The sequence below is a fragment of the Papio anubis genome, chromosome 19 (genome assembly GCF_008728515.1).
Source record: "Papio anubis isolate 15944 chromosome 19, Panubis1.0, whole genome shotgun sequence".
Classification (NCBI taxonomy): Eukaryota; Metazoa; Chordata; class Mammalia; order Primates; family Cercopithecidae; genus Papio; species Papio anubis.
The window spans coordinates 4,630,220-4,656,254 of record NC_044994.1 but is presented as its reverse complement, the minus strand read 5'-3'; the positions used below and the strand labels follow the sequence as shown (position 1 = coordinate 4,656,254).

Sequence of the window (26,035 nt, the reverse complement as noted above, 5' to 3'; positions counted from 1 at the left end):
CAGTTTGCACGGTGTGTTCTGGTATTTGCTCAATCTTCACACACACTCAGGTGGCAGTACGTTTTAATGATGCAGGCGAGGGAACTGGGGCTCAGAAAGGTCTAGTGCCTTCAAGAGGTAGAACCGGTGCCCGGGCTCCGGGCTGTCTAAGCGGAGAGCCTGCAGGACCCGGAATCCTGAGGACCTGGGTTTAAGACCGCTCAGCCAGGGACTGGGTGAGGCATCGCAGGCAAGTGACTTCACCTCCCTGCGCCGGTGCCCTAGTCTTTACCGAAGACAGCAATTCCAATCCGGGACTGTGGTGAGGTTTAAATAAAACAATGCCCAGTAAGCGGCCAGCAGGCCTGGCTCGCAGCCGGAACTATAAATGCGAGTTCCCTTTCTGACCCCAGCTTGGCAAAGGCTTCTCCTGTTTGGGCAGCAGCTCCTCCTCTTCTGAACTCCCGAGGCCACAGGGGTGCCAACTGTGGAGCGCCCGCCGTGCCATTTTGACGCGAGAGCTGTGTCTGGTACCAGCGATCCTTAAAGGAGCTCGGGGACCAGGGACACAGCTTAGACAGGACGCGGGGGAGGGGACGGGCCTCGGGGAGGCGGGCGGCGGATGGAGGGGCACGAGGGGGGCGTTGTCAGCCGCGGCACATGCCTTCCCCAAGTGGCCGGTGCCGCCCCTTGCCCCCACTTCGCCTCCGCCTCTTCCCTTCCTCCCTAGCTCCTGGCAGCGTCTCTAGGGCCTCAAAAAGCAAGGAGGTCCCCGAGCGGCGAGGGCGCGTGGACCCAGCCTGCGCCTGCTCCCAAGGGCGCGCAGGCCCCGCCCCGTCCCTGCCGGGCGCCCGCCCCCCGGGAAGCGCAAGCCCCGCCCCTTCCCTCGCCCCTCCCGCGCGCGGCGCCGGCTGGCTGGAGGCGGGGCATGCGCACGGGCAGCGGGCGAGGGCGCGGGGCGGCGGGGCGCGCGCGTGCGGCTTCTCTCAGCCGGGAGCGGCGGGGGCGGGCGCGGGCCGTAGCGGGCCGGCGGTGGGCGGGGAGCGGGACGCGGGAGCCGGGCGCGCGCCGCCAGCGCCGCCGCGGCACCGGTGACCGCGAGCCCGGAGCGCGGGGTCCGGGGATGCGAGCGGCCAGGAGCCGCCGCGCTGCTGAGCCGGGAGAACTCGATCCACGGTGACCCCAGCGAGGGGCGAGCGCGGCGGCGGCGAACCCCGCGGGAATCCTTGGGGCCGGGGTGCGGGGGGCGGGGAACGGCGGGAGCGCGGGGCGCAGCCCGGGCGGGGCTGGGACAGTGATGAGCGAGTGCGCGGGGAGGCTGCACGCCGCCGCCGCCGCCGTCGCCGCCCGGAGCGTCTGCCGCCTGAGCTGCTGCCCGCGGACCCCGCCATGGAGACGCTGAACGGCCCCGCGGGCGGAGGCGCCCCGGACGCGAAGCTGCAGCCGCCCGGCCAGCACCACCGCCACCACCACCTCCACCCGGTGGCCGAGAGGCGGCGGCTGCACCGAGCGCCCTCGCCCGCCAGACCCTTCCTTAAGGACCTGCACGCCCGGCCCGCCGCGCCCGGCCCGGCCGTCCCCTCCTCGGGCCGAGCCCCGGCGTCCGCCGCCCCGCGCTCGCCCAACCTCGCGGGCAAGGCGCCGCCCTCGCCGGGGTCCCTGGCCGCGCCCGGCCGCCTCTCCCGGCGCGGCGGCGGCGTCCCGGGCGCGAAGGACAAGCCCCCGCCGGGCGCCGGGGCCAGAGCGGCGGGCGGTGCCAAGGCTGCCCTGGGAAGCAGGAGGGCGGCGCGCGTGGCGCCCGCGGAGCCGCTGTCCCGGGCTGGGAAGCCTCCCGGAGCCGAGCCGCCGCCCGCCGCTGCCAAGGGCCGCAAAGCCAAGCGCGGCTCCCGGGCGCCACCCGCCCGCACCATCGTCCCCCCGACCCCGGCCGCTCGGATCCCTGCCGTGACCCTCGCGGTGACCTCGGTGGCCGGGTCTCCGGTCCGCTGCTCGCGCATCAGCCACACGGACAGCAGCTCCGACCTCTCCGACTGCCCCTCCGAACCCCTGTCCGACGAGCAGCGCCTGCTCCCTGCCGCCAGCAGCGACGCCGAATCTGGCACGGGCTCCAGCGACCGAGAACCCCCCAGAGGAGCGCCGACGCCGAGCCCCGCAGCCCGAGGAGCGCCGCCGGGCAGCCCCGAGCCCCCAGCGCTCCTCGCCGCGCCCCTCTGTCCCGGGGGCCGGAGCATCCCGGGCGGGGTTTCCGGGGGTTTCGCGGGGCCCGGCGCGGCGGAGGATGCCCGGGGTCGCGCGCCGCCGGAGCGACCAGTCCCCGGGACCCCCAAGGAGCCCAGCCTTGGCGAGCAGCCTCGGCTCGTGCCAGCGGCGGAGGAAGAGGAGCTGCTGCGGGAGATGGAGGAGCTGCGCTCGGAGAACGACTATCTCAAGGTGAGCCGCGCCTCGGCCGCAGGAGTCCCGGGGCGCCCCCGGAGGGCCTGGCTGCGGCCGGGACCCGCCAACCCCGCCTTCCTGGGCCTGTCCAGCGCCTTCTCCCTCCTGCCCTCCACGGTCCTGCCCCCGCATTGTCAGGCATTGGGAACTTAAGGCTAAACTTCTGGAAGGAGCAGCAAGACCTGGGGGTCTCCGCCAGTTCGCAACCCACTTCGCTATTCTCGCGTCTAGAACTCTTGCCTCTCTTCGCTGACACTTTTACTTTTGTTGACCTGTTGGGGCCTAGGAGGCTGTAATCGTTTTGGGGACATCAGCCGACACCCCCGTCCCCGCTCAGAACGTGCCAGCCTCACTTGTGGGAACAGGTGATCCTTCGCCAGGGAGCTCTAGCCGGGCCACGTGCAGGCGTGGCGGTTCAGGACAATGCCACTGGGGGGCCCCAGCTGCGGACCCGCCCGCCCCTTCTGCAATAACAGAAAGAGCTGGGGGCCCTCGGGGTCTCCTGGGCTCCGACATCCCGGGTAGAGGGGGCCGCGCCGTTTTCGGTGACCAAGCTGAAGCTCAGTAGTGGTCCCTGGAGTGTGGCCCGGGTTGAGGAGCAACAGTGTTGCGCGGGCCAGTCCTTTGTAAGCATCCAGGAGCCGGCTTTCTGTGTCAGGAGAGGCCACGCCAGCACTTTCTAAGGAATCGCGGCGCCTGCTGCACTCTCTGAGTATTTTCCGGCAGGGCCTGCGGGCAGTGGCCTCTTAGTCGCCTTAGCACTGGGTGCTTAATCCGGCTCCATCTTTTCTCCACGGAGGGGGGCTGACGCTGCAGACGGGGTTCCCGGGGTCAGGACGATCCAGGTGACTTGAGAGAAAATAAGGGGAGTTGTACTGATAGCAACTGTTTTATTTATTGTAATCTTCAGGTTCGTAAACAACTCCAGTGGTATAAATCTGTGTATCTGTTAAGTCTTAGTGAGCAGCCTTCAAACCCAGGGGTGTGGCCCTGCGTCTTCAGGGGGTTATGTGATTTGAGCTGTTTTCTCAGCAAATGATGAGCCTAACCAATACGGGCCAGTTTTTGGCTAATGGGATTGAGGACTGGGTTTTAAGGTGAACGGTGGTGAAGTCTGCAGTTCACAATCAGAGCACGTTAACACTGCTGAGTGGTCCCAAGCCTAAATTTCTTATGGAGCTGCTCCAACCAGCTGAGCCATGTAGTTATTTTACTTTGTGCAAGAAGTAACAGTGAGGCAGAGAAAGAGGTGACAAAATAAAGATTGGGACTTACGGCAAGATGTCTCAGATAGTATGTTTGCTTTTGTCACTTACTCTTAGGTAATAGACAACGGAGTGAAGTTCAAAGGCAACTATGTTGCGGGTGACTCCATCATGAAAGCAGCTGTTTTGTAAATCTCCAACAAATGTAAGCTCCCTGAGGGTGACAAAGATAATCTTGTTTCTGTATCCTGGGCTCTTAGCATAACCCCTGACTTACTTTCTGATTGAATGGTGTTTATCCAAGTGACTGGTATGCAAGGGAAAATTGTATTTCTTTAAAGAAGTTTCTCATTATACCTTTGATCTTAAGGTAGGCTATCCATCATTTTGAAGTTCATTCTTGGTTCAACTGGTTATTTGCTTTATTTTTTCGCAATGAATGAAATGTGTCTGAGCCTGGAGTCTCATATAGTATATTTGGTATTTCAGTGGATCTTCCCAATAACATAGTGTGGTGGTGGTGGTATCATGGTCATAACTACTATTTCACAGACGGAGATGCTGAGAACCTAAAACAGAAATGACGTGGCCAAGGTCATGCAACGAGTAAGTGGTGGCACCTGTGTTTCCCCAGCGCCTCTGCCCATTTTACTGCACCGGGATGCAGCCCTATTTCCAGCGAGGCTGCTTTCCTCTGAGCACACTGCTTCTGAGTTGTTTTCATAGCTCAAAATGTTCCTTGTGGTGAGCTTTTCTAGGGGCTCTCTGTTTTCTTTTCAGGTGAGAGGGCCGTCATGCCCGTCTCTCCACTAGCCTGTGTACGAATGGCCACATAAATCCCACTGCCAGTGTTTCAGTTGTGAGGACTGTTCAGTTGCCATTTACTGGGGAGGAGGTGTCACTTGCATCCATTTACTCTGCCTGAGCCCACTTCCCCACCCTTCCTCTGGCAGCAGGGGAGAGAAGAGGGTTCTGAAGGAGGCTAGCAAACCAGATGATTACGTGTATGCATGTGAGGTGCTCACTTGGTCACTCAGAAGCTTAAATGACAATAGTTCAGTTCGGGAAAGAAACGCAAGGATCCGAATGGACTTTTTTTCTACAGGTCATGGAGCCTGCCCACATGTGCAAAATTGGATCCAGAGCTTCAGGGACCTCATGGGGCAGAGGCAGTAGTCATGCCTTTGCCTTTGCAGTGGTGGTTAGCGTGTGCCCCTTATAAATCAAAACTTCTCTTTTTGTTGTTTTCAGGGGTACTTTTTTCTGGTTTTTTTCTTTTCTTTTTTCTAAAGAGACAGAGTCTTGCTCTGTGGCCCAGGCTGGAGTGCAGTGGCATGATCATAGCTTATTGCAACCTTGAAACTATGGGCTCAAGTGATCCTCCAGCTTCATCCTGCTAAGTAGCTGGGACCACAGGTACACACCACCAAGCTGGGCTTTTTAAATTTTTTATAGAGACAGGGTCTGGCTATGTTGTCTAGGCTTGTCTTGAACTCCTGGCTTCAAGTGATCCTCCCTCCTTGCCGTCCTAAAGTGCTAGGATTACAAGTTTGAGCCTCTGTGCTCCGTAGGGGTACTTTTTAAAGAGGGTAGATAAAAGTACATCCTTGACCTGCTGCTTTGTTAGGGAGCTGCACAGAACTAACTCTCAGGATTAGATACAGCATCCATCTATTCCATTGTATCTGACAAGAGGCTTGGCCCACAGATTTTATGTTGCTGTATTCTGGAGGATTCCAAGTAAGTGCTGTCATCATTGTACAAGACTGTCGCAGTTTCTGAACTAGAATGACCAAAGCCCAATTCAGCAGAAAAATAAGTCCAGCAAAACCTTAGGAGGATGTCCTATGGATCAGGACATTTAAGTGGAATTATCTTGGCTTTTAGCCAGGCTGCTGTATTTTTTAATTTTATTTTATTTATTGTTTTTGAGACGGAGTCTTGCCGTGTCGCCCAGGCTGGAGTGCAGTGGCGTGATCTCAGCTCACTGTACCCTCCGCCTCCGAGGTTTAAGCAGTTCTCCTGCCTCAGCCTCCTGAGTAGCTAGGATTACAAGTGCCTGCCACCATGCTTGGCTAATTTTTGAATTTTTAGTAGAGACAGGGTTTCACCATGTTGGCCAGGCTGGTCTTGAACTGGTGACCTCAGGTGATCCACCTGCTTTGGCTTCCCAAAGTGCTGGGATTGCAGGCATGAGCCACCGCGCCCGGCCTGGCCTGTATTTTTTTAAATAGCCAGTGTCAACAGAGAAGTGGACACCTTCTGTTGTGCTGTAACAGAGCACAATTTCATCATCTCTGACTCTGCTTTCTGTTCCTTCTCCACCTTCATCAAATGGTGCCTGGGTGACTAGGTGAAAAATGCAAAATCAATCCACGTAGCTGGCTTTCGTGTGAAAACACAGACAGAAAAGCACTCTTGTTGTCCTTTGACCTCTGATAAACTCAAATACATTTGGAAGTATTCTGAAATTCAAGTGAGCGCTTCAGTTGAGTTACCCAAAGGCCTGGGCTTCTCATAAAACCCAGGCACTTTCTTAATGTCGAGGACTTGGGTAGAGTGCTGGTGTGTTCCTTCCCTGCCAGGCTGCCAGGCCTGTGTTTTGCTCGAGTGCTCTGAGACAATCAGACAAGCCGGAATGCTCATTGTCAACATATTAATTATGTTCTCTGTTTCCGCAGGCTTTTCAGGAGGACTTAATCAGTTGGCATTTACTAGCCTATTTTGAAAATGCTTTTAGTGGCCATAACCTCACACCTCCCCCACCCCCAAAGAGTGTCCTCTTGCCATGCTAACCTCCACAGGGTGGGTGAGGATTGGGGTGGGAAGAGCTGTTTCTTTTTGCTTTGCTTTCTCAGTTATTTCATAGGAATTGTTTTTTGTTAAAAGAAAACAAGTTGGTGCTAGATATAAGGGCAGATAAAATTGGCTTCTTGGAGAGGAATGTGATTTCCTAAGGGAGAGGTTGAGCTTTAGTTTTATGGGTTGCAGTGTCTCACTGCTGATCCAAGCTTACCATCCTGCTTCTCATTGGAGTTAGCCTTTTGAGTTTCAAGCCCTGACCTGGTTAGTGACATTTGGCTGCCGGGCTGCCCAGGTGCCTGGGCTCAGTGTGGCCTGGGGATGGAGGGGCACTTGGAGAGGAGCGCAGGCGGTGCTCTGCTGCTGACGTGTCTCAGCACCTCCTTGCTCCCTGCCTCCTACTCCTTTCTCTTTTGGAAGGGTTAACATGGACAGTATTCCCCATTCTTTCCCGATATTCGCTGTCCATACCCGCTGTGTATTCAGCCAGTGAAAGAGAGCGGCTGTGATCATTTTCAGTGGCAGCTAATGTAGGCGAGAGCTGTGGCCACCAGCTGCTGGCTGGACCATCACCTGGTAGACAGTGGGAGTGGCCCTGCACCTCCTTAGTGACAGCTGGAACTCTTGGAGGAGAACATTTCCCTTGTCCAGAGGGAAGTGAGGTGGATTATTCGTATGTTACAAAAGACAGTAGTTTCTGTCTGCCCAGAAGATAGAATTATTGCAGCGGTAGCCAGATGACTGCTTCTACCATCCAAACTGGGTCTATTTAAAGAGGAGGTGCTAAAATAGAGATAGTTACTGATTTTGGGTATTTAAAAGAGATTCAGATTTTCATATAGTTATTAACATGATTAAGAGTTTTCATCACTTTACTAAGAAACATGGATTCGGTTTTTATTATATATTTATGAATAACTATCCTGTTAGAGGTTTTCATCGAAACATGTAATTTTAATCTTGGTTTACTCTAGTGCACACGTGGTACCTCATTATTCCTCTAATTTGAGATACATGATAAGGCTTGATTTGTCAGCCACAGGCAAAGGGGAATAGTTGACCGGACTTCACAGTACTTCAAGATTTCGTTTTATATACAAAACTTAAAAAAGATACTTAATTAAAACTAGCTTTTCAATGAGATAATGATCTAACACTTAAGTATCCTCTAGACTTGGTGTTAATTCGGTAAAAAACTATTAAGGACAGTTTTTTTTTCTTATTTCCGTGTATAAAAAGACAATAGCAATTTTCCAATTTTATTTACTATCTTTTAAGTTACGCCTGTCAGAAACATCATATGCTCTGCTAGATTTGGTGTACGTAAACTTTTAGTAGGCAGATGTCATTAAGGTTCTGCAATACAGTTTTCTACATTGGAGCATGCTGTAAGAAAATTAATGTAATGTTAGTTTGAAAATCGCTATCCATCATGACCCTAATTCCAATAATCATAGTTTTTGCTTTTCAGATGGCTGCTGCCAGCTTACATGGTTTATAATTTGCTTCTGTTTAACTGCTTTTCATTGAACCTGAAAATTACTTTTTTCTAGGCTCTCTGGGAAGAGTTGAAATACTGGCCCTGGTCCTATCTCTGCAACAGACCAGTGGTAGAAAGCCATTTATACTTATAGAATCTCAGTTTCCTCATTTTAAAGATGGGAGTATTAGCCAGGCATGGTGGCATGTGCTTGTAATCCCAGCTACTCAGGAGGCTGAGGCAGGAAGATCACTTGAGCCCAGGAGCTCAAGGTGGCTGGCAGTGAGCCATGGTTGCACCACTGTGCTCCAGGTTGGGTCACAGAGTAAGACCCTGTCTCTTTAAAAAAAGGAGGGAAGAGGCATGGATATCTTTGCCACACATTGCAGTGTGTTCCTAAGAGCCAGTTGCTCTAATGGATATGCTTGTGTGTTGTCACTTGTCGAGCTGTAAATGTTAGGCTGCTTTTATTGGTTTACACTGATGATCGGCTTTTAAAAGTACAATTGAAGGTCTGTTATTGTTTCATTCATCCAGGTTGAAGCAAATAATTTATAGTATTTACTTGAAAGAGTGTGTGTTTGAAAACAGACAGGCCCGGGTTTGCAGTGTGGCTTCCGTTTACTAGATGTGAAGCTTTGGACACATGTAACTAGCCTCGGTTTTGTTTTTTTGTCTAGAAACTGTGTAATATGTTCCTGACAGGGTTGTTGTAGGGTTGGTAATGAGGGTGAGGTGCTTAATAAACGACGCCTGTTCTGTAAATTTAGATAAAATATGAATTATAAGAGCAGTTATTTAAATACATGCAGTTATGGTGCATTAGTCCATTTTTATACTTCTGTGAAACACTAGACTGGGTAATTATTATAAAGATAAAAGGGTTTAATGGACTCACAGTTCCACATGGCTGGGGAGGCCTCACAATCATGGTGGAAGGCAAAGGAGGAGCATAGACACATATTACATGGAGGCCCGTAAGAACCGTGCAGGGGAACTGCCCTTTATAAAACCAGCAGATCTCTTTTGAGACTTACTCACTATCACGAGAACAGCACAGGAATAACCCGCCCCCATGGTTCAGTTACCCTCCCACTGGGCCCCTCCCATGACACATGAGGATTATGGGAGCTGTAGCTCAAGATGAGATTTGAGTGGGGATCCATATGGTATGGGGAACCATATCATATGGTCTCTCCCTAATTTTCTTTTTTCTTTTCTTTATTTTTTTTGAGACAAAGTCTCACTCTGTCACCCAGGCTGGAGTGCAGTGGTGCCATCTCTGCTCACTGCAAGCTCTATCTCCTAGGTTCACGCCGTTCTCCTGCCTTAGCCTCCCGGGTAGCTGGGACTATAGGTGCCCCCCACCACGCCTGGCTAATTTTTTGTATTTTTAGTAGAGATGGGGTTTCACCGTGTTAGCCAGTATGGCCTCCATCTCCTGACCTCGTGATCCGCCTGCCTCGGCTTCCCAAAGTGCTGGGATTACAGGTGTGAGCCACCGCGCCCGGCCCCTAATTTTCTTTTCAGTACAACTAATGTTGGTGATATTTGTGCCAAAAAATATTGCTATTTACATCTGGCCTGCTCAATGATGTGGAGGCGTGGTTGCATCTAGCCCTTGAACAGTTTTCATCACCTGTAACATATGTATGAAAATGTAGCATTTAACATTAGGGTGGATGTGGGTTCTCCTATTGCAAAGTCTGAAAGCTAGAGAGGTTTTATACCTGGAAGCTGTATCTTGCATCTTAGGGCTATATTGCATTTTAAAAACATTTGTCTGAGTTAAGATAATCCCAGGCATTAATGACTCTGGAAGGCTTTCTGGAAGGAAAAGCAACCACAAACCATTCTTCTCATGAACAGAATGGCCACAGTCACTGTATATTTGTATGTAGGGATATACATATACATATATTGACTTAGTGTTGAACATTTAGTGATTATTGCTTGTATTGAACCGATTTGTATTAATGATTCAGGGAAACAATTACCTCTTTACTCAGAAACAAGCATTGCTATTAGGTTCTTAAAGTCTGATCCATTAGCTTCATGGATGGGGTGTGAATCAAACTTGATGTTGATTTTTGAAGATTCAGAACTAACTTCCCACTCTATTGAAAGAGTGACAACCACAAGGCTCATTTTAAAGCGTTCAGTCTGCAGTTGACCTCCTCTAGGAGTGGGTAATGTAGGGGTACAGCTCCCGTAGGGCGTCATCAAAGCCTCAGTGATCAGGCGTCAGTAACAGCCTCCTCTTTGTGGAAGATTTCTGGAAGGTTGGCAAGCACTGTCCTGAAAGAGCTGTGTTCTCTGGTCCCCTGAAGAGCCCAGACCACCCATTCTGTTTATGTGTGTTCAGCTGATCAGCTCCTGTGCTCAGTTCAATAACTTCCAGTTCCAGCAGATCTTACCACAAGGACCAGGATTTACCAGGAGAGATTTCCACGGAGGAAAAAAGAAATTAAACTCGGTTAGAGTTCACAACATTTTCAGTGTTAAGATTGATCTTTCTTAAGACACATTAGGACATCTTATATTTTTAATATTTTCATCATTGGTATAGAAATTCTGTAGGAACATTTAGGAGCCAAGAAGAAGAACATTTTATGCATTTGACTACTGGGAAGTTGGTGAAGCTTTCTTCTTTAACATCTGTTCTCCTTGGTAGCCTATTGAAACAGGCTCCAGTTGAGTCCTGGTCAAGTGAGTAGCTCATTCTCTTGATGGGATAGTGTAGGCAGAGTGGAGAGAACCTACAGGCTGGATTGGGGGATGAGTTGCCATATCTGTGCCCTATCCAGTCGACCATTGTGTATAGCTAAGATTGACTGAAGCATCTTCGTCACCCCATTTTGTGCCGACTCTTATTTTTCCATAAGGATTCCCAATTTTATTTGTTGTGTTTCTTGTACTTAATCTTACCTAGGATAGACACATCTTCAGGAGATTTCTTTTTGTTCTTTTTTTTTTTTGTCTGAGGCTCAGATGTTGGGCACGTTGTTTTATATTGTTAGTCAATTCCTGGTTTTAAGAATAAATACAGGATTAGCATGAGTGGTAAGAATCCAGGAACAAACTAAATAGCAGGACAAGAATGGACAATTAGGGTGTCTAAGTGTAGGCGATACTTTTTTTTCTTGAACCTTAATATTAATTGAATAAAGTAAATGGGAATAACTGAGTGCATGCTATTCTGGAGGCATCTAAAACATCAATTATGAAACCAGTCAAGAAAACCCCTAGAGTGTTTTCTTAATCTTCCTCCTTCCAAAGTGTTCCTCCTTTAAATCTTGTGTAACACTTCAGTAGCGTGAGTATCTCATACCTGCAGCTACATCTGTAGGTTTGGGAAGAAGCTTTCATCATTGGGCTGCAAGACTGGAACAAAGCGAGCATGCAGTTGTGTCTGATGTTAGTTGGCTTTCTGACTTGGTGTTTGTAAGTGTTCACTGGCGCACCTGTGTGTTCATTCAGCAATATTTATTGAGGGCCTACCGTGTGCTCCATGCTGCTCTGGATGCAGAGAGAAGCAAGACAGACAAGCTTGCTCCCCTCTGAAGCTTACCTTGTTAGTGTAGGTGACAGACAGTAAGTAGGAAAAAATACCAATACTATTAGATGGCACTCAGAGGTGGGAAGGAAATAGAGCCAGCAAGAGACTAGAGACTTGGGGGCTGATGAGGGTGGTCAGGGGAGGCTTTGCATGACCTCAGGTTATATGATGGAATGAACTCTGCAGAGATCCGGAGTGGGGAGTGTTTTCAGAAGTGGGAATAGTAGGTAAGGTCTTGAGGCCTGAAGAAGCAAAGGTGCGAGCAGTCTCAGACCCTGCAAGGCTAGTCGTGGGCAGGGAGGGAGTGTGGCCAGGAGGCCCTAGGAGGCCTGGAAAGAAGGAAGCCCCTGGAGGGTTTGAGAAGGGAGTGAGGTGGTCTGATTTGCACTATAAAAGGATCACTCTGCTGGGTGGGGGACAGACTATAGGAGGATTAAAGGGCCAGCTGGGCAGTGGGCACCTGTGTGTCTCCACTTACATCTGTGTGTGGCTCCCCTCCCCCAGGGATGGAGGCCTGGACCAGGGTGATCCGTCCAGAAGGGGCACAGCTCTGGCTGAGGGCTTGGCTGCAAAATGGGAGGGAAGGGAGAGCCAGGAATGACTCCTTGGGTTCTCCTGTATTCACGGTACATTCCTGTGGACAGCAAAGAGTGGAGGTGTGGGAAATACAGGATGGGTGAATGGGAAAAAACATACCCAGTGTGTATTTAAAATAATGGAAAATGTCTCATTTGTGGATAGAGTCGCTTAGTCGATGCTGAGATGCGTCTTGTGGAATGTTTTTTTTTGCAGGTATGTTACAGTTCCAGGGCAATTAGCAGTTGTTATCCTACTGAAGTGTATGTTCTTTGAAGGCAGGGTCCCTATGATTCATCTTAGTACCTAGATTATGCCTTAGAGATAAAGGCTTAGGTCAATGTTTGGTTTGAATCGAAAGGTTCGATTATCTGCAGAGTTGATTTGATTTGATTATGTACGGAGATGTTGGGAGTGGGATAAGTTCTGAGAGGCCACAGTGAATAATCCAGTTTATTAGCTTCTGGTTACGTAAGATTTGAACAGATACTCAGTTCTATTATCTCGTGCAAATTTCCAGAGGTTCTGCTGCCTATCACACAGGCGTGGCCATGAGCTGATGGGTAAGCATGCAGGTTTTCGATATTTAGTATTGAGGAGCGGGGATGACGGAGAGACACACCATCCTTTTTTGATGTACTTGGCTCATAAATCTTCTCTGTCTGGTTTGCATAGGATGAGTTAGATGAACTCCGTGCTGAGATGGAAGAGATGAGAGACAGTTATTTAGAGGAAGATGTTTACCAGCTGCAGGAACTTCGGCGAGAACTGGACCGTGCTAATAAAAACTGCCGAATCCTGCAGTACCGTCTTCGGAAAGCTGAGCAGAAAAGCCTGAAAGTGGCTGAGACAGGTCAGGTGGATGGCGAGCTTATTCGAAGCCTGGAGCAGGACTTGAAGGTGAGTGAGAGGGGTGGTGCGTGCACCCCCGAGGCTGCAGGACTGGCTGGCCACGTGCACATTGCCCTGGTGTTTTTTCCCTGCTTGTGTCTGTCTCTACAGATTGCAGCAGAAACAGTCTTGGTTTGCTTTATGGCTTATAGAGTGTGTGTAGTTGTGTGACTTTGACAGCCCAAGATTTAAATTTGTCATGATGTTAACTTTAGAAAAATGATAATAATCTGCGATAACAAAGAATTAATACATGCCAATGGGTCTGACAATTGGATAGAAATTCTGCAGAAACTCTGAAAGATATGAAATTTAAAAAAAAAATCTATTTAAAAAAAACTCTATTATCAGTGTAGTCAAAGGCCACTCGTAAAAGTTGACCATATCACTTCACATTTTTTATTGTTATTTAGGTTTCTAGGATGCAGAAATCCTGACATTCCCATAACCCAAGCGAGACTTGTGTAGTGAGGATCTAACGCCAGGAGAAATCATCACAAATTGTCTAAGGTGTCTTTGAGAACCACTGGGAGAAGTGGGAATAATGGGAAGAAATCCCAGACTTTATGCCATTGTCTCTCCGTGGGCAGTGAGGCCCTCATGACCTGATTATCAAATCATTTATCTAGAGATGAATTATGCATACTGTTCTCTTTATTACCAGAGTACTTGTGAAATCTCATCTAGCCTTTCAGTGTGATAACAGGAAAAGAACCTCTGTAATTCTACCAAAGTTATAAACCACTAACAAAATGTCATTCAGTGTAATAAAGGGTGATTTATATTTCTCTTACAAGGCCTCTTTCCTCATTTGCTTTTAGAAAGTAAACATGTTTAACTGCTTTGCTCATTCAAATGGTTTACCATACCAGAGCCACAGTACAAAATTTAAAACTTGACTACATTGAACATCTTAAGCATGCAGCATTTTTTTTTTATTATTTTAGACACAGGATCTTGCTCTGTCACTCAGGCTGGAGTGCAGAGGCACCATCATAGCTCACTGTTACCTCAAACTCCCTGGGCTCAAGTGACCCTCCCATCTTCACCTCCTGAGTAGCTGGGACTATAGGCACCACCATGCCTGGATTATTTTTTATTTTTATAATTTTTTTAGAGACAGGGTCTCACTGTGGTTCCCAGGCTGGGCTCAAACTCCTGACCTCAAGTGATCCTCCTTTCTTTGCCTCCCAAAGTGCTGGGATTACAGGCAACTTATTTGTTTTGTTAGCAGGTGGGTTCGGTATTACTTTAGTGTATAGAAATGTTTATTTGTTTACTATTATTTAAATTTCTCGCTTAAAGCCTGTGAGCCTGGGCAGAATTGGCATTCGTGGTGACCATCTATGGGGGAGGAGGGTTATCCAAAGTGGGCTTTAAAAACTATTTATTTTAAAGCCATTTAACTTTAGCAGTTGAGGGGGTTGTATACCAACTTTAGTGACAGTAATGTTAGCACGTTCTGATAATGCACCACTATCAGACCAGCCGGAGGGCCTTTTAGTCCAGATGTTGATTTCATTTTTAAACGAATCTCCTCCTCCTTTTAAAAATAGTTCGGTTATGTACCGCTAGGGTCTTTGCTATGTGGTGCAATATCATATTAATGATTTTGCCTCTGACGTTGTCTGATAGTACGCTTAGCACACACAAAGCCTCATATCCTGATAATGATCTCTGTGGGTCGATGCAGGTAGCCAAAGATGTATCTGTCAGATTGCACCACGAACTGAAGACGGTGGAGGAAAAGCGCGCTAAAGCTGAGGATGAAAACGAAACTCTCCGACAGCAGATGATTGAAGTGGAAATATCCAAACAGGCCCTCCAGAATGAGCTGGAGAGACTGAAAGAGGTAATCCAGAACCGTGGGGCTCCTGCCCCTTTGGATTTAATAAGGAGGAGCTTGGAACTCCACGTGCCCCCTTCTCGTTGTGGTCGAAAGCCGGCGTTGGCAAACCGTGGCCTGTTTGGCTCAGAAGTTAGGTTGTTTTTACATTTTTTTCCTAGCATGGTAAACAAACAAGCAAACAAGCAAAACTCGCAGGAAAGAAAGCCCCCAAAAGTAAAGAAGGCTATAGATTCAATACTGTGTGATGCTTGCAAAGCCTAAAATATTTACTATCTGGCCCTTTATAGAAAAGGCTTATTGGGGCCTGGTCTAAAGCTAGTTTTTGTAATTATCACTCAGATGAGCTGACCATTAATTCCTTTGATGTGTCCAAGTGGAGGCTGCTATTGCTAGAATACAGAATTAAGAAGGAGCTTTTTTCCCCAGAGTCTTCTCCAGTGAACTGGAAAGTATGTTATGGTTGTCTATGAAAGCTGTGTAAACAGACAATGTATGTATGCCACCTATGTAGCTAAAATGAGTTAAATATAGACATTTTTAAAGTTTAGGGAGTGATTTTTCTAGCAAAGTAGTCTGGAAAATGAATTTTTTTTTCTCATGTGCATACAGCAATGCGAATCCTGTTTTGTTATTGACTTCCATTATAAGATTAAAGCAGAGTGTTTTCTTGGAAAATGTCCTGCATGTGTTGAAATTAAAAGCCTTTGGCGAAGGCTTTAAGCTTACAGTGAATTCTGGCACGTTACCTGCACCTGCCAACAGCCTTGCTTAGCGGCTCATTTTTCCTTTGGAAAAGTTTCCTGATTCACACGGTTCTTCCCTATCCATGCTCCCTCCCATCCGCCGCACCTGGTTCTGGCCCAAAAGGCTCTGGGTGGAGTTGTGCGTGTGTGGTGCAAGTCCTGCTCTCAGGGCGCCTCCATTTCAATCAGGTGCATAGATAATAAACAAATCACAGCAAAGTAGCAGGCGTGCCCCTCTCTGCTTCTGCCCCCACCCCTCTGCTCACAGCTGCCTAGGCCTCCCTGCTCTTCGCACGCATATCCTCAGGGAAGGTTCTTTCTCCAGGCACTCACCTGTGGCTCATTCCCTTATCTCTTTCGGGTCCTGAGATTCACTCAGCCCCTGCCCTCAACACTGGTGAAATTTGTCCCCATCTCCACCCTGGCCAGCCCTGTTCACCTTCCCATCTGACAGATGTATTCTGGGACATCATTTGTCTATTGTCACCACTTATCTGACAATGCTGTGTTTTCTTTCTCTGTCTTTCATCCCTGCCCTCCTTTACTGGTGCCCCTTCGGATCACAAGCTCTGTGGGGCAGGGACAGGGGCTTTGTCTGTCTGGCTTACTGTGGGGCCCTCATGCCTGGAACATGCTGGGTGGAGGAATGAATGAGGGAGCAGAGCATAGAGCTGTGTGATCAGAGTGTGCCTGGGAGATGAGGTGGCCTCCCAGAGGAAGAGGTTAGCTTCTGGGAGCTTGCTTTCATCACAGGTAACCCTCACCCCTTAACTTACACTTGTATCTGCCCCCAGGACTCCAGGAATTTGTCCTCTAACTGAGGAGCTCTGCCTCAATTAAAGTACCAGTTGCTGGTACTTTACTTCCCTCCCATTCCTTTGTTCTAAGTTTGCTGGAATAATTTCCTTTCTCAGTTTGAGCCTGACCTTAACAGTTAGAGGGTAGAGAAAATAGTTTACAGTTGACTCTGGAACAACGTGGGGTTGGGAGGCATGGGGGTCACCTCCTGTGCAGTTGAAAATCTGTGCATGTCTTGTAGTCCTAGAGACCAGGGAGGCAGAGGCGAGAGGATTGCTTGTGCCCAGGACTTTGAGGCCGGCTTGGGCAACACAGCAAGACCCTGTTTCTTGAAGAAAAAAAGAGAAAATAATGTATATAGCTTTTGACTGCCCCAAAACTTAACTAATAATAGCCTACTGTAGACTGGAAGCCTTACTGATATAAAATAGCCAATCAACACATACTGTGTATGTTGTATGTATTATGTACTGTATTCTTACAATAAAGCTAGAGAAAAGAAAACATTGTTAAAATCAGAAGGAAGAGAAAATATATTTATTGTTCATTAAGTGGAAATGGACCACCGTAGAAGTCTTCATGCTCATAGTCTTCACATTGAGTAGGTAGAGGAGGAAGAGGAGGGTTTGGTCGTGCTGTCTCGCGTGGCATAGGTAGAAGATTTGAGTGTAAGTGGACCTTCACAGTAAAACATACGTTGTTCAAGAGTCAACCATAGAAGTATATTTTATAAAATTTTATATGTGTATATATTTGTGTATAAATATATAAACATATAAATCTATATTTTAAGTAGATGAAGATTCTTTTGCATACATTTAAATGGATTTGTGTAGGACTTGGCATCTCTTTGGAGGAAGAAACGATTATTGTTGCTCTTGACATTCAAAAGCAAGGCCAGGGTGAGACAAAGATCTTCAGAGAGCCTGATGCTGGCTCAGGGTGGATGTGAGGAGAGAATGGAGAGGGATCAGCCCTCCCTTTGTAGGTTGGAATTACTGAGAGGAATTGTTCAATTAGGATGAAATAAGTATTTTACTTCCAGAATTGCACTCAGCGTGGTGGGACCGTATATTTACACCAAACTTCTAAATGAATCATAAAACTGACAGGAGTCCCAGGAGGGTTAGATGCTGGTAGATTAAACTGGAAGCAGAGAACGATGGCATCTCGTGATACAAGGTTCAAAGGTGGTGGAGGAAATATTTATTGGAAAATGAGAATGGGTTCTTTTTGTAAAAGCCAGTACAAACAGGCTAAGCTTTGCTCTGGGGTGAGGGTAATATTTTTTCTATCCTGAGCCTCACTTTTTGTTGTTCACCCCTGGAGTTTTGTAAACGGATGTGTGACCTCCTGAAAACGGCAAGGACAGTTCATGGGTTGTGTGTCTGAGCAGCAGCAGTTGTCGCAGGTGTGTGTGTATCCCCTCGGCCTCAGGAGTCTGTGAGACAGCATCTCCGTGCTTTTTTTCCTCTGGAGCCACCACTCCCTTCTCTCTGAAGCTCTAGACTGTTCTCAGCTGCCTAGTGGACATCTCCAATATGAGTTTTTCCTAGCACTGTAGACTCTGTCCAGAAGAAACTCATCGCCCCTTGCGCCACCCTGCACCTTCTCTGTCTCCTATTTGTGTAACGGTCCCTGAGTCCTTTCAGTCCCCAAGGCTGACAATGGTGTTACCCTTAACCCTCTTCTCCCTTCTTCAGCTGCTTGCTCAGTGCTGTAGGTTCGGCTTTTGCAGGCTTTGGACATTTCTTTCTCACTGATACCTGATAGAACATGAATGAACCTTGAAAATCTGCTAAGTAACAGAAGTCAGACATACTGTTTGATTCCATTGATAAGAAATATCCAGAGTAGATGAATTCATATAGACGGAAAACAGATTCGTGGTTTCTAGGGGCTGGGCAGAGGGGAGAAGTGGAACCAACTGCGTAATGGGCAGGCGGTTTCCTTTTGGGGTAATGAAAATGTTTTAGAACGAGATAGATGTGGTGGCTGCACAACCCGTGAATGTACTAAATGCCACTGAGTTGTGCCCTTGAAAATGGCTTGTTTTCTGTTACGTGAATTTTAACCTCAGCACTTTGGGAGGCTGAGGTGGGTGGATCACCTGAGGTCAGGAGTTCGAGACCAGCCTGGCTAACATGATGAAATCCTGTTTCTACTAAAAATACAAAAATTAACCAGGCGTGGTGGCACGCACCTGTAATCCCAGCTACTTGGGAGGCTGAGGCAGGAGAATCGCTTGTACCCAGCAGGCCGAGGTTGCAGTGAGCCGAGATCATGCCATTGCACTCCAACTTGGGCAACAAGAGCGAAACTCCATCTCAAAAAAAAAAAAAAGAAGATTTTTCTTTCTCCAGCCTATCCATACTTTTACCAGTCCCCCACCTCAGACGAGTATTTGAGAGCTGACAGTGTGGGCTGACCACGCACGTTGAATGTATACACGATTTCTAGTCCTTTCCTTTTCTCGCTGCATGCCAAAATTCTGACCATCTCACTCTGCTTAGACAGACAGACCTGTCTTGGCTTGTCTAACTCTTTCGCATGACACAGCAGCCTATTACCCTCTGACCCATCCCTGGCGCGCTGTTGGGTTTGCCACTCCAGGGCTGTAGATGTTGGCCTGAAATGGAAGAGCGGTTTAGAAGGATGACGGGGACTGTGCACTCTGATTCTTTTTGAACTGCTAGAGGTGTGTCTTTGAAAAGTTACTTTCTCTATTGATGAAAAAGGGCTGATCTGGCTAGAATTGTCCCTTCCCACTAGCCAGCTTCTCGCTGGCATCCTGTGCCTGTTCACTCTTGGAGTCTGTGACCCCAGGCACCCACATGCCCTCAGCTTGTACCAAAGCTCAAACAATTTTCATCTTTTTTTTTTTTTCCTGATATATTTCTTCTAGTATTCAACTCTACCTATAGCGGAGTCTCTCAAAAAGTAGAAAATGGTTAACCTTGGCTTAGTTTCCACTTCTTAGATTGCCCTAATTCTTTCACTGAACAATATTTTATTCTACCCCCAATTTTTAGAGTTCTATTACATGCTAGACACAAATAACAACTAGCCAGGTTAGCCAGCACTTATAGGGATGAGAGACATGTTCTAGATCATTCCGGTGAGCTCAGGTTATTGAAAAGAGTCCCAGGGAACCAACTAAGAGACGGCTTCTTGTGGCCGCCTTTTCTCAAGCTCAGAAAATGACATGGATTCCCTGGGTTTGGTTGAGACTTCTTTTGTGCATAGTAAATCATCAGATTTTGTAATAATTCCTGTGTACTTGAGAGGAACGTGTTTTGGGGTGCAGACTTTGATTTAAATCTCTATTAGATTGAAGACTTCAAACTTCAATTGTAACCCACAGCAAAAAGGGCATCATCACTCAATATACAACTATAAACAAAAGTTTAACAAAGTAATGCTTAACTTTGTCATTTGGGGTGCACTCCGATATTTTCCATTCAGGTAAAAAATTTTTTAATGGTGGTTATAAGATTGATTTATAGTTCATTAGTGTATTGTTGCAATTTGGGAAAATGTGTTAACTCATTTGTTCACTGTATACAAATTTTCTATATCCTTTATAGCTTTTTGTCCCATTATAATTATGCATTTTAATTTTATTCTTGTAATTTGTCAAACTTTGCCTTATGTATTTTGATGCCAAATTTTTAAGTGAAAACAGATTTAGGACTCTTCCTCGTGATGAGTTATTCCCTTTATCAGTTGGTAATGACCTCTTTCTTCTAATGTATTGCTTTTTGCTGTAAAGTCTTTTTTATCTGCTTTCATCATCTATACCAAATTTCTTTTGGATAGTGTTGGCTTGGGATAGCTTTTGTTTCTGTTTGTTTGTTTTTTTTTTCCTTAAACAACAGACATTTGTTTCTGCCAGTTCTAGAGGCTGGGAAGTCGAAAATCAAAATGCTAGTCAGTGTGGTTCCTGGTGAGAGCCCTATTCCTTGCTTACAGATAGCTGCCTTCGCGCTGTGTTTTCATATGGCAGAGAGCATAAGAGTGAGAATAAGAGAGGAGAGAGAGAGAGCGAGCGACAAGCACATGTTCTGGTGTTTCTTCCTCTTTTCATAAAGATATTAACCCCATCATGGGGCCAAGGCCCCACCTCTGTAGAACTGAGGGTCAGGGCTTCCACATATGAATTTGGGGGAGGGCATAAACATTCAGTCCATAAAAAGGGGAGACAAGAGGAGGCAAGTTAGGAGGCTTCTCCAGTAAATCCTTGAGAGAGATGGTGGTGATCTGAACCCCAGGGTTTTGGTAATTCTTTTAAAAATTCTTTTCAATTTTAGATTCGGAGGCATGTGTGCAGGTTTGCTACATGAGTATCTTGGACAATAGTGAGGTTTGGGCTTCTAGTGCACCCACCACCCAAACAGTGAACATTGTACTCGGTAGATAATTTGTTTAAACCCTCACCACCATCCCACCCATTCTCCCCGCCTAAGGACTACCCAGTGTCTATTATTTACATCTTTGTATCTATGTTTACCCATTGTTTAGCCCTCACTTGTGAGAACATGCAGTATTTGATTTTCTGTGTCTGAGTTATTTGACTTAGGATAATGGCCTCCAGCTCCATCCGTGTTGCTGCGAAAGACAGGGTTTCATTCTTTTTTATTGCTGCATAGTAGTCCATGGTGTATGTATACCACACTTTTTTATCTAATCGTCTATTGATGGATACTTAGGTTGATTCCATGATTTTGCTATTGTGAATATTGCTTTAATAAACATATGAGTGTAGGTGTCTTTTTTATATAATGATTTATTTTGGGTAGATGCACATTAGTGAGATTGCCGGGTCTATTTTTACTACTTTGAGAATTCCCCGTACTGTTTTCCATAGACTTGTACTAATCTGCATTCCCACTAACAGTGTATAAGAGTTCCTTTTCCTCCATATCCATGCCAACATCTGCTGTTTTTTGATGTTTTAATAACAGCCATTCTGACTGGTATTTGATGATATCTTATGGTGGTTTTAATTTGCATTTCTCTGATGATTAGTGATGTGGAGCATTTCTTCATGTTTCTTGGCCACTTGTATGTCTTCAATTGAGAAATGTCTGTTCATGTCCTTTGCATCGCCTGGGATAGCTTTTCTTTGGTTTCTTTAGTTTCTATTTTTCTATGTCATTATATTTTCTGTGTATGTCTTGTGAACAGAATGTAGCTACATTTTTAAAAAATGCGATCCCAGACTCTTTTTTAAACTGATAAATTTAATCCATGTATATGCATTGTGGCTACTGATGGTTTGAGTTTATTTCTATCATTGCATTTTATTTCTTTATTTTCCCTGCTTGTTCTTTCTTTCTCTCTCTTTCTCTCCTTCCTTCCTTCCTTCCTTCCCTCCCTTCCTTCCTTCCCTCCCCTCCCTCCCTCCCTCTCCCCTTTCTTTCTTTCTTTGACTTCTGTTTGAGTTTTTAATTCTGTGTCTTAGTTGGGCAGTTATACATTCTATTTTTGTTATTTTAATGATTACTCACATATTTAATATGCATGTTTGAATTGAAGTTTAAAACTAATAATTAGCTGTATTCTCCTCCTGAAGAATACAACCATCTTAGAAAGCTTCAACTTTAATCAAATCTTGTCTTTCATATGTTTTATATCATTTTAGTTTCATCTTTTTAAAATGACCCTTTAAAAACTTATTTAATAGCTAATGCTTGTTTAGATTAATTTACAGTCAATTCAATTGCCAGTTTGTTTACTTATCATTGCTTCTTGAGTGTTACTCCTCTGAGTTCGGTTTCCTTCTTGCTGATCTTTTAATACATCCTTCAGGGGTTCTTTTCAGTAAGCAGTATTGCCTGAAATGCCTTCATTTCATAATGTCTTGAAATCTATTTAGTTGGGCATGGAATTCCAACACTTTGAAGATAATATTTTATTATCTTTTGGCTCATTTTGCTATAGAGAGGTCTGCTGTCAGCATAATTTTTATTTTTGTAGCTAATCTGTCTTTACTTCCTGATGACTCTTATGCTTTTCTTTTTGTGTTTGGTATTCTATAGTTTCTGTCCACTTTGTCTAGATTTATTCTTATTTTGCTCAGCATTCACCGTCAGTCTGATTAAATCTGTCATGAAATCTGGAGAGTTTTCACTCCAAATAGTGTTTGATAGTGAAATTTTGTCAAATCGTATTTCCTTTCATCACCTGTATTCTTTCTAAAACTTCTGCTAGTCTCATGTGGGGCCTTCTTATGTTGCCCATTCTTTTTTTTTTTTTTTTTTCCTCTGAGACAGGGTCTCGCTCTGTCGCCCAGGTTGGAGTGCAGTGGTGTGATCTCGGCTCACTGCAACCTCCACCTCCGGGGTTCAAGCGATTCTCCTGCCTCAGCCTCCCAAGTAGCTGGGCTTACAGGCATGTGCCACCATGCCCAGCTAATTTTTTTTTATTTTAGCAGAGACAAGGGTTTCACCATGTTGGACAGGCTGGTCTCAAACTCCTGACCTTAGGTGATCCACCCGCCTCGGCCTCCCAAAGTGCTGGGATTACAGGTGTGAGCCACCACACCCAGCTGGATGGCTTGCTTATTGTACTGTTTTTTGAGACAAGGTCTTGCTGTCGCCCAGGCTGGAGTCCAGTGATGTGATCACAGCTCACTGCAGCCTGGACCTCCTCGGGCTCAAGCAGTCCTCTCGCCTAAGCGCCTTTCACCCCCACCCCGGGCCCCGAGTAGCTGGGACTACAGGCTAGTGCCACCGTGCCCAGCTAATTTCCATATTTTTTGGAGAGACAGGGTTTTGCCATTTTGCTCAGTCTGGTCTCAAACTCCTGGCCTCAAGGGATCCTCCTGCCCTAGCCTCCCAAAGTGCTGGGATTACGGGCGTAAGGCCTGCCTGCTATATATTTTTTTCTCATGGTTGAGTTTTGAGAGTTCTTTGTACATTAAATTAATTAATTAAAAATTTTTTAGAGACAGGGTCTCCCTCTGTCACCCAGATTGGAGTACAGTGGTATAATCGTGGTGTACTGCCACCTTGAACTCCTGGGCTCAGGGGATCCTCTGCCTCAGCCGTCTGAGTAACTAGGACTACAGTTACACGCCACCGCACCCAGCTGACTGCAGAAAATCTTTTGTAGAGCTGGGGTCTCGCAGTGTTGCCCAGGCTGTCTCAAACTCCTGGACTCAAGTGATCCTCTTGCTTTGGCCTCCCCAAGTGTTGGGATTTTAGGTGTGAGCCACTGAGCTTGGTGTGTCTTAGATACAAGTCCTCCATTGGATATATGGTTTGCAAATATTTTCTCTTACTCTGTAGTTCATCTTCTCATCCTCTTACAGGGTTTTCTCAGGGCAAAAGTTTTTAGTTTATGAAGCCCAATTTACGAATGATTCCTTTTATGGTATCAATTTTAAGAGCTCTGTGCCTAACCCTACGTCCTGAATATTTTCTCTTCTGTATTTTTCGGAAAGTTTTATTGTTTTACATTGCACATGTATGTCTTTGATCCATTTTGAATTAATTTTTGTATATGGTGTGAGACTTAGGTCAAGTTTCATTTTTTGGCCTGTGAACGTCCGGTTACTCTGGCACCGTTTGTTGAAAAGACCACCTTTCCTCCATTGAATTACTTTTGCATTGTTGTCAAAAATCAGTTGGGCACATGTGTTTGGGTCTATTTCTGGGTTCTCTGCTGTGTTCCATTGATCTCTGCCAGAGCCACCCAGCCTTGATCTCTTAGCTATGCATGTCCTGAAAGTGCTTTCTTGGTACAGAGTCCATGCCAGTCTCATTTTGGTCCCTCAGTGGCATTTTGGCCTACTCACCTCTTTGCTTTCAGTATGTCTGTGTGTCTCTACACAGCCTCATCCTTATGAAACGCTGGATAAATATTTGTTCCATGGGTGAAGTTTTTATCATCTTTATTTTCCCTCGAGAAAGAGCCAAAACATCATTTAAAAATCTCTTGCTGAGGAATTTCTGATTCTTTATATCATTACCTCAGGATAGTTAATAAAAGCCAGTAATTCCACTGTAGGTCAAGCTTTTTGACAATGACTGTGAGTCATGAAATTGCCCTGTTTGGTTAGTGATAAGCGAAGCCGCTTCTGTTCATCAACTTCCTGAACGTCAGCCAGGCTCCTCGCTGGGCTTGGACAACACCGGCTTGTGCCCTGTGTGCCGTACAGCTGCCTTCTTTTTATTTCCTGTGCAGTCTCACCCACAGCACTGCAGGCTCCGGGGGACCTTTTAGGGCAGATTATGGTACCCTTGGGATGGCTGCATCGGACACAGCTATGCTATGTGAGCAACCTGTTACTGTGCAGACTTCCCAAGAGATTGAAGATCCATCTATTTCTGCCCTTCTCTAAGATAGCCTTTCTTGGAAAATGCGAATCTCTGATAATGTGCAGGGCGTTTCAACATTTTACCTTCATGTTAGAATGGAACCTCTGACTTGTTGTGAAACGGGCACTGTGCTTCAGTCACTTTTCTTAAAAATAATTGGCCAGGCGCGGTGGCTCACGCCTGTAATCCCAGCACTTTGGGGAGGCCGAGGTGGGTGGATCATGAGGTCAGGAGATCAAAACCATCCTGGCTAACATGGTGAAACCCTGTCTGTACTAAAAATACAAAAAATTAGCCGGGCGTGGTGGCGGGTGCCTGTAGTCCCAGCTACAGGGAGGCTGAGGCAGGAGAATGGTGTTAACCCAGGAGGCGGAGCTTGCAGTGAGCTGAGATAGTGCTACTGCACTCCAGCCTGGGCGACAGAGTGATACTCTGTCTAAAAAAAAAAATAAAAATAAATAATAATGATAATTAAAATAGGCTAGGTGCGATGGCTCACGCCTGTAATCCCAACACTTTAGGAGGCCGAGGCAGGCAGCTCACCTGAGGTCAGGAGTTTGAGACCAGCCTGGCCAACATGGTGAAACCCCGTCTCTACTAAAAATACAAAAATTAGCCGGGCATGGTAGCAGGTGTCTGTAATCCCAGCTACTCGGGAGACTGAGGCAGGAGAATCACTTGAACCTGGGAGGCGGAGGTTGCAGCGAGCCAAGATTGCATTCTAGCACTCCAGCCTCGGGGGCAAGAGCGAGACTTCATCTCAAGAAAAAAAATAATAATAAGAATTAAAATATAGACAGCACATATTTCTGAATAATTTAGACTTTCACTAGGCAGTCAACTACATCAAATTTGTAGCATTATCTGTTCTATGGGAAAAATAGAAACTACTGCTCTTCTTAAAAACACATTTTTTTTTTTTGAGACAGAGTCCCACCCTGTCACCCAGGCTGGAGTGCAGTGGTATGATCTCAACTCACTGCAACCTCTGCCACCCAGGTTCAAGTGATTCTCCTGCCTCAGTCTCCTGAGTAGCTGGGATTACAGGTGCGCACCACCACACCTGGCTAAATTTTTGTATTTTCAGTAGAGACGGGTTTTCATTATGTTGCCCAGGCTGGTCTTGAACTCCTGACCTCAAGTGATCTGCCTGCCTCAGCCACCCAAAGTGCTGGGATTACAGGCGTGAGCCAGTGTCCCACCTCAAAATTTATATTTGAATCTCTTGGGGGTCTGTTGAATTTATATGCTACAAGTCATGTTATTGATGTAATATAATTTAGGTAACTTTATTCTTTTAATCTTCATTTTTTTGAGACAGGGTCTCGCTCTGTTGCCCAGGGATCATGGCTCACTGCAGTCTCGACCTCTTGGGCTCAAACAGTCTTCCTGCCTC

At 46.7% G+C, this 26,035-nt stretch overlaps 1 protein-coding gene across 7 annotated transcripts in view; it reads left to right on the top strand.

The window, feature by feature from the left end:
* Positions 1 to 2,025: 2,025 nt before the first annotated feature.
* MTCL1 (microtubule crosslinking factor 1) overlaps positions 2,026 to 26,035 on the top strand; it is a 123,230-nt gene continuing 99,220 nt past the window's right edge. For 2 of the 7 annotated variants that reach the window (XM_031658703.1, XM_031658705.1), the window contains exons 1-3: positions 2,026 to 2,409; positions 12,710 to 12,934; positions 14,619 to 14,777. In XM_031658703.1, the coding sequence (XP_031514563.1) occupies positions 2,374 to 2,409; positions 12,710 to 12,934; positions 14,619 to 14,777 (420 nt within the window). In that variant the 5' untranslated portion in view covers positions 2,026 to 2,373. The other 5 variants (XM_031658702.1, XM_031658701.1, XM_009192396.4 and 2 more) reach the window with 4 other exon arrangements.